Source organism: Convolutriloba macropyga, chromosome 3 (assembly GCF_964194025.1).
Source record: "Convolutriloba macropyga chromosome 3, txConMacr16.3, whole genome shotgun sequence".
Lineage (NCBI taxonomy): Eukaryota > Metazoa > Xenacoelomorpha > Acoela > Convolutidae > Convolutriloba > Convolutriloba macropyga.
Genome location: NC_134470.1, coordinates 63,036,122 through 63,044,461, shown reverse-complemented (window position 1 = coordinate 63,044,461; position 8,340 = coordinate 63,036,122). Strand labels below are relative to the sequence as shown.

The window sequence follows — 8,340 nt, the reverse complement described above, 5'->3', positions numbered from 1 at the left end:
AAATACCGACTGATTACAATCCGAATTATTTTTGGATTGTAGCAGTCCAAGATTGGACCAAAAGCACTTACTGCTGCTGTTTGTCCATGCAGAACACCTAATAATTTCGAAGAGTTAAGATATAGATGATGTTTTAGATAAAAGATCAAAAATATGTGCTGCGCTTTGATTATCATCGTGTGAAGATAGCAAAAAACGGCGAAATTTTTACATCCAGAGCAGTTTCAATGTGAAAGTAGGATTAGCCCACTTTGCAGTTTACAAAGATTCTTTAGTGGCTTTTGGGTGTGTACTTCTGGCAAATTTAATCAAAATGGACTAAATAAGCTTATTTCGTGGAATTTTTGATGAAAAAAAAGCTGAATTTTGAAATATTTAGCCCAAGTTTCAGCCAAAAAAGCTAAATCAAAATAGTCAACAATACATTTTTGTCTGTAAAAATATAAATATCAACACTATTTCTAACAATTTTAACACATTTTTGCAAATTTGAAGAAATTTTAGGCAAAAATTTGGGAAAATGTGAGTAAAAGTAACGCAAATCGGTCTAATATTCACAAAAGTTTAAAACACGATTACTCGCTCCAGAAAACGAAACTTTAAAAAAATCTTTTTAAATCCATATTCTACAATGGACGGGCTCTTTATGATACTATTCACAACTCTCTACGATGAATATATCGGTCAAATTGAGTGAACAAAAAAACCCATATGAGTATATAGTTCCTCCCTCCTCAAGAGTGGTCGGAACAATTAGAACAATCAAGTGTCCTTTGTCTCTAAACAGTGGCGCGTGTCATTTATTTTTGATTCAAAATCTGATGATCAACCTCGGCTTATACAGAGACGAATCACTGCTGAAGAAATTGGTTGAATTGAGCATTTCTTGAAATTTTGGATACGAGGCCCATGCTGAGGTTTTCAAACAATGGCTGTCAACGCGGTTGTTTTCTTGCCAAAAATGCAGTAAGTATGATCAAATAGTCAAAGTTAACGACATTTGAGATGTGAAATTTTTTTTTCATTTTTTGTTTCGCTGGAAGAAGATATGTACTTCTCGTGTAAACAAAAACGATATATTTCAAAATTATAATAACTGCTCAAACAATTATAAAAACTTTTTTTTTTCATAATAACTGATCAAACAATCGATGAACACAATATTATTTACATGCCTAATGAATTCGTGCTAATACTATGTTACTGCTATTTAAAAAAATTGTTTCCTAAATCAATCAGTTCATTGTGAATTCAACTTTGTCTATCTTTTTGTTCTTTTGTGACTTTTCATTCCCTATTTGGGTAACTGAGAATTCGCCCATTTGATGCGGAATCACTCCAAATACGACTGTGAAATCATACTTCGGGTTCGACGACTTCACCATTACTACATCTTGAGTCGGGCGCAGATAGTCAAACTGCATTTGGTACGATTTCTTCATGTTTGCGTCAACTTTTTTCGGCATGTGTTCTTTTATAGTTTTAACAGTATCTGTTCTGACGTCGGCCAAAAATTTGGGCAACGTCCACTCACCCAAAATTAAGTACCCGGGCGACGGTTCCTTTTCCATGTCTTCCTTTCTAAGTCCAATTAAATGATACACAACATACTGGTTGCTGGGGGCGAATAACCCTTCGTATGTTATCTCGTGGATTTCGTATATCTGACATTTTCTTAGAACTACTTCGTTGCCCAGCTTTCCCTCTCCCCCCGATTTGGCCGTGAATTTCATTGGCTTGGGTTTGAAATCTTGTGGTTTTTCCACACATCCTGCTACCAGCTCCCATTTGTCGTTGAACTTGAAGCAGTGGTTGATGTGCTGAAAACGGAAAGAAACAATTAATTAGAACAAGCAGGTTTGCTCATTGCAAAAATAGGACTTCTCTTTTTAAATAAAACGCAATTGACTCTTGCCGTAAGAAAAAACGCTTTTTAAATCTAACTGTGCGTCTAACTATCGGATTCAATTGGAATATAGAAATACCAGGATTGATGAATTTTGAAGGATTTTTACAGGTCATTATAATGTCTTTGTCGGCGTCCTTTTTATTAACTGGTAGTTAAATTTGTATTACTATCTCTGCTTAATCATCAGTAACAAGTGTTTAAATTAAGAAAGCGTGAAAAGTGTAAGCTCAGAATGTGAGAAATGATTCGTTTAGCTTGGGATTCATTTGACAATAATGGTATCAAACTAATTCTTATGAAAATGAAAAAAATGCTTTGTATTCAAACAAATATAAACAGATTTCAGTGATCGATAAAAACACCTGACCAAAATATAATAAAACTTGTGGTTCTTTTTGTAAGATATGTGTGCCTGTGGTAAAAATAGTGAGATAAAATGACTTTCATGAAGTTGAAATGAGAGCGAACTTTGGAAAAACTCTAGAATATACATGTAAGAATCATGAAGCTTTGGAACTTTCGCTAGCGTTTCAACTTGATGCTGCGGACTAAAAATGAAATAAATGCGGCGTGATAGCGGAGAGGTAAGGTGTGTGGTTCACAAGTCAATGATGGAGAGTTCAATCACCTGCCTCCTTGAAGCTGTCTTTGTGAGGATGAGCTCTTACTTAAACATAGCTTCAGATTGACCATAGCCTGACCGATGTTGGCTGCAATGGGTACCACAAAAAAGTGGATATAGTCACAAAAAAAGAGCAATGCTGCTCATAAAACGATCAGTCTGAAATGTGGGGAATAATAAGAAAAAGGGAAGCTGAGTACAGGCTACTGTAGGCCTAATGCTGTTCCGCTGCGATTACGCAGGAACCACTATTATTATTATTATTATTAAGTTTTTAAAAATTTACCTCTGGGTTCTTAAACCAGGCATAACTGTACTTGGCACCCGGAGGAGAGTACTGCAACAAGTAACTCTGGTAGAACTTCATCTTCTTGCTCAGAATCTGTTCACTCACACTCTTTTCCTTATCCAAATTGAACAGGGAAGTTGCCAGAAGTTCCCAGTCCATCGCAAATCCAGTCTGCATCGTCGCAAAGTTGGTCTGGAACATTGTTGACAGACCATCACCTGGACCGTGTGACCGTAAACTAAACACGGCTGTAGCTCTGGACATTGTTGTCTCAAAACTGGACTGTTCCAGACCAGCCCTGTAGTTGTTAGCAAACATACCATCAATTCTGAACGTCATCGTCTTTTTAGCTCCACTCGGGGCTTTGCTAAAGGGTCCAAGTAAGTACTGCCACCAGTAATACAGAGTGTGACCAATTCCTTGTTCATGAAGTGTCCACATTCGGTCGAAATAGACAGGATCGCTGAAGAGGAAGCATTTCTCACTTAACGTGAGGAAAGGGAATTTTTTGTACCAGTCGTTGAGTTTGGTTTCGAATTTTGATTGGTCGATTAGGTCGACCAATGGCTCGGCAGTGTACTCGACTAGTTTTTCCACAAGGAATGGAGGACATACTATTACTGTTGCAATACTGAACACGGCCATCCCATCTTTCACAGCCTAAAATTTTGAGTACTGTTATTCATGCTGTTTGAGTGAATGAAAACAAATAAATTTTCGTTCTTCCATTAGTTTATTCTACTATTCTCATCCAATTGAGTTCAGTACCATTCTACCGCGTCGAGTTTTTTCTCCAAAAAATAGGGAAAAAAGATAAAATATCAGAAGGAGAACCAAACTGAAGTTTTTAAACTTTAAGTTCTCATATTAATAAGTGCAGAAAATTCTTTTAATTCTCATAGAGAATTTTTCTATAGTAACGACAAAAAAAAACGTTCTGCGTTTTATAAATAGAGAAAAATAAATGTAAAGATGTTATTTTTGCACTCTTTCGACTATGATTTTGACTTAAAATTGAGTGGAGGATTCACAATTTTCAAAAATCCCAAATGCCGTCAAATTTAAATAGACAGTTATAAAATATTAGGAATCATACTCAACTGTCAATAACTTTTATATTTTTTGGTTTTTTTTCAGTTTTTGTTTTCAAAGGGTTCTCTCCGCAAGCTACCTTGAGTGTCTCCTGGATATCTTCCTTCCTCTGTGGAGTGCAGAACACATCAGCCCAGAAGTATTCGAACTGACTGTTCTGCAACATCATCAACGTCGCCATTGCAATCGGATCCTGTCCGTTGAAACTGTTCGACTTGTTCTTAAAGTTCTTCATTTGGTCAATATACTTCAAACAGTCGTCAAATCTCTTCATAAACACACTTTCCTTCATTTTTTTGTTCACTGATAAATTGTTTAGACATTTCTGAATGACGTCATAAATTTGAGCGTACAGTTTCTCAGGGTTCGAAGTTTGAAAAGAGAGTTTCTGGTCTTTGACGAATTTGATCATTTGAGCAATGTCAGCTTTCTTTATCTGCGGACATGCACCTTGGGGAATGGTGAAGATGAGGTATCGCTTGATCTTTTCTAACTGTGGATCTCCCAAGTAGGATTCCTGTATGTCTGTCATGTCCATTTGCATCTGTGCTTTGCCCATCATGAGAGCCGTCATTCCCTAAATTTAAAACGTTTTCACTGTTGTGAAAGACTTTCTGATTTTTTTGTAGCCCTAGTTGAGAAATCTTCGGTTAGAAAACGTAAGAAACCGTCGGTATCGTCGTTTTTTTTCTAGCCAAAAACGACGAAAGCCCTTACGTCGGTATTGTCGTTTTTGTCCGTTATTAAACGTAAGAAAGAATCGGTATCGTCGTTTTTAGACGTAAGACAGATTCGGGATCGTTGTTTTTTCATCGGAAGCGAGATTCGGTATCGTCGTTTATTAAATGTAAGACAGCATTGGTATCGTCGGTTTTTAAATGTAAGACAGCATCGGTATCGTCGGTTTTCAAACGTAAGAAAGCAACGGTATCGTCGGTTTTTAAACCTAAAAAAGCATCGCTATCGTCGGTTTTAAAACGTAACAAAGCATCGGTCTCGCAGAGATAACTTAGTTGTAAAATATTTAAAGTTATTCAATAAAAATTTGCCGTAATTTAGCTTCAGCTGTATTCTTTGAAATAGAATTAATCTTTAGGTGCTTTTTGTTATTTTTTTAATAAAAAAAACAAAAAAATAAGTTTTCTTACGCTCAATATCTGTATCAATGTTGCTCCTCATTGTTCTTCATTAATCTGTTGTCTCAACATATGCTGGTATAACTTCTTGCAGAAAAAAATTACATTTTATTTTGCACGCTATCAAAAACAAGACTGGCTTGAATCTGGCTAAGTATGACAATACAAGAAGAACTAAGTGGTTAGAGTAAGACACACCACACACACACACACACACACAGAGAGACACAGAGAGAGAGAAGGAGAATTCTGAAAAAAGAAAGACGCAAGAAAGAAATAGAGAAAGAAAGAAAGATAGAAAAAAGAAAGAAAGAAAGAAAGAAAGAAAGAAAGAAAGAACGAGAGAAGGAATGATAGATAGATAGAAAGAAAGAAAGAAAGAAAGAAAGAACGAGAGAGGGATAGGGACAAAACGAGAAAGCGAGAAAGCAGAGAAAAAGAGTGAGAGAAATAAATAAAACAAAGAGAGAAAGAGATGAGAGAGAGAGAGAGAGTAGCAAAAAGAAAGAAAAAAAGAAAGAGAGAGAGAGAGAGAGAGAGAGAGAAAGAGAGAGAGAGAGAGAGAGAGAGAGAGAGTAGCAAAAAGAAAGAAAAACAGGAAAAAGAGAGAAAGAGAGAGAGAGAGCGATTTCGTAGTTTACATTTTTTTCGAACAGATCAGAGAATTATGGGACATTACAAGCAAATGTTCAATATTTAAGTATCAGTTCTTCAATTCTGTTTGTTTTCATTTTCACTTCAATTTTTCTCATCGGATTTCAGAACATCGAGCGTTTGAAGAAACAATAGAGTTATAATTGTATAATAGAGATAATAATTTTATTCAAATTTTCGAAGTTTTTCGTAATCATTTATTTTTCAAATTTTTTTGTTTGATGTCCTGTGGATTGTTGCTCAGAAAAAAAGACAGAGAAAATTCCAAAGATTCAACGTCTCCAAAAATTGGCCCCAATTGGAGCTTCCATATAGCAACAAATTGTTTCAAGCTTCGCAGCTCACTATCTGGTTGCACGCTAATACCTTACGCATTAATGGTGACACCAAAATGTAAACGGTGGTACGTGCGAGGAAGCAAAGGTTACAGACGACACACAAAAACAACAGCTTGATTTTACACATTAAAACAGCGGAAATTTTTTCATTAGGTAAGTATTTCAAAACTTTTTATTTGGCGAAGAGATTGCTATTTCATACGGCCATATTACCAGGTCATAAATTATCAGGGGTTCAAAAATTGCAAGAATCTCACATACTCAGAGCCTCGAAAAAGACATTTGAGAAGGATGGAAGATCTGAAGCAAGGATTTCAAAATCTTAGCCGAGTTTTTCATGATGAATTTAAAATCGGGCCCATGATAAAATTTGAGAATCTCAAAATTGTCATACAGGATGGATCAGATTTTATCAAAAAAGTGGGCGAACTATTCATTATCGAAGAGATGGGTTGTTACCTCATTAAGTTCATCTAGACTGTCAGGGTCTACTTTCAACTCGTTTTTGGTGTCTTTGAATCCCAAGAGAGTTGTCTTCTTGGCTAAAACGGCGGGGAACTGTTCCATGCATATCGTTTATATGATATCTTATGCTTAAAATCGTCTAAAATTTACATTATTTGCAGTTTTGTATCACATATAAATGGTTTACAAATGATGTTACACTGCATCTACCTAATTTCATTTGCGTCTTTGATTTTGATCTTTTTCTTAATTCTACAAATTATTCAAACTATTTCAAACTGGTTCAACATACTTGTAACAAAAATAAGAATCGACACAGAAAAAATTTCAGCGTCAATTTACAACCTGGTATAATCACATTTATTCATTTGCGTCTTTTGTTTCCTTCCTAAAAGTAAAAACTAATATTATTTTACCAAACTGCTAGAGCACCTTGTTTTGACAAGATGATTTACAGAAAAAGGAACAGTTTCCTAAATAAGTCAAAAATGCTTCTGCGCCATCCATCTTTTTAAACACAAGCTCCATAAGCTTCCCCATGAAACCCCACCAACTGGAGGCGTGATCATAAAACGTCCTCTCCTCAAAACAAGTGTCCTCCGCGCATAAATAACCGTTGCTCAAAAACTGCAAAAATAGTTCGCAGAATTTGTCAACTTTGACCTCTGTGGTACACCATCTGTGACTAATACAGCAGAAGTTTTTCTCGTTCAGTTTTGAAACTTCAACTTCTTCGTTCATGTTCAGAATCGGGACGTTCTTTGAAACGTTGCCGTCTTTTTGCAAGGCGAACTCGATGGCTTTGACTAGGTTCTTTTTGGGAAGCACTTTAACCTTGGTTGGCATGTGCTGTTTTTGACAGTGTTCACTGTATTTATTCACGAGCGGTGAAGGTAACCCAGGCATCGGCATTTTTTCGTAGAATTCTTTCTCGACCCCGAAGTTTGCCATTTTAAACTAAGATAGCCAAAAATTATTTAAGAAAAATAAAAGAAACAATATAAATCGTATTTAGAGTATTTGGCTCAAATTATGAATGTAGTTTTTCTCAACAAATCTTGCAAATGTCAAATGAAGTGCTCGAGTACTTTTCAGAGTAGAAAATTTTACGTATAAATTGTCTACTACAGATAAAAAAAGAAGAGTATAGAGGAGCTTAAATGAACAATTTTTGCCACCAGGTGTGTTTAGTCACAAGAAAGCTTTACAGAATCACAGCTAAAAGTAGAATCTGTTCATTAGTGCACAATCTGGATATAAAAATGTGTTTACGTTCATCATCAGAGATTAATATGCAAAAAACGCACGCTCCGCTCTATCCGTAAGCACGCACGCACACACATACACACACACACACACACGAGCACAAACACAAAACAGTGCAAAATGATAAAAACAAGTAGCCCCCCAAACTAAAGAAAAGTTTTCTGCGTACGTGCTATTTTTTATTTTACACTGTAACGTGCTATATGACATACATAGTTTGTAATTAGTGTGGGGGTTCATAAAAAACACTGGAGCCGAAACAAAATAGATTCTGAGCACTCACACAAGGCACAATAACTCAGTTGTATCTTCTCAGCCGCAAAAAAAAAACAACTTTACGCCAGCATGGATATTTCTTGTTGTCGATTTTGCCCAATCCAAATGTTTCCCACGAGAATTGAATGTTGTATCAATGAAATGATCTAAAAAACTGTGAATCGATTTCGGAAGAGTTATTCCCGATTTTTTTTATTGTGTCGCGGAGATGTTGAGGCTTAAAGTGCCCAAACAGTTATCCATTTTTTGCCCTTGTTTAGGCTTGCGACACGATTACTAGCTAATACTAGCTC

The 8,340-nt window shown here is 35.9% G+C and overlaps 1 protein-coding gene across 1 annotated transcript; it reads right to left on the bottom strand.

Annotated features, from left to right (window-relative positions):
* Window positions 1-1,054: 1,054 nt before the first annotated feature.
* Window positions 1,055-7,764, bottom strand: LOC142337191 (uncharacterized). Its single transcript, XM_075386323.1, has 5 exons — window positions 6,973-7,764; window positions 6,500-6,582; window positions 3,992-4,489; window positions 2,818-3,480; window positions 1,055-1,820 (listed from the first exon to the last, which is right to left on the bottom strand). Exons 1-5 carry the CDS (start codon window positions 7,454-7,456, stop codon window positions 1,236-1,238), a joined length of 2,313 nt encoding a protein of 770 aa, XP_075242438.1. The 5' UTR covers window positions 7,457-7,764; the 3' UTR covers window positions 1,055-1,235.
* Between the last annotated feature and the right edge of the window lie 576 nt (window positions 7,765-8,340).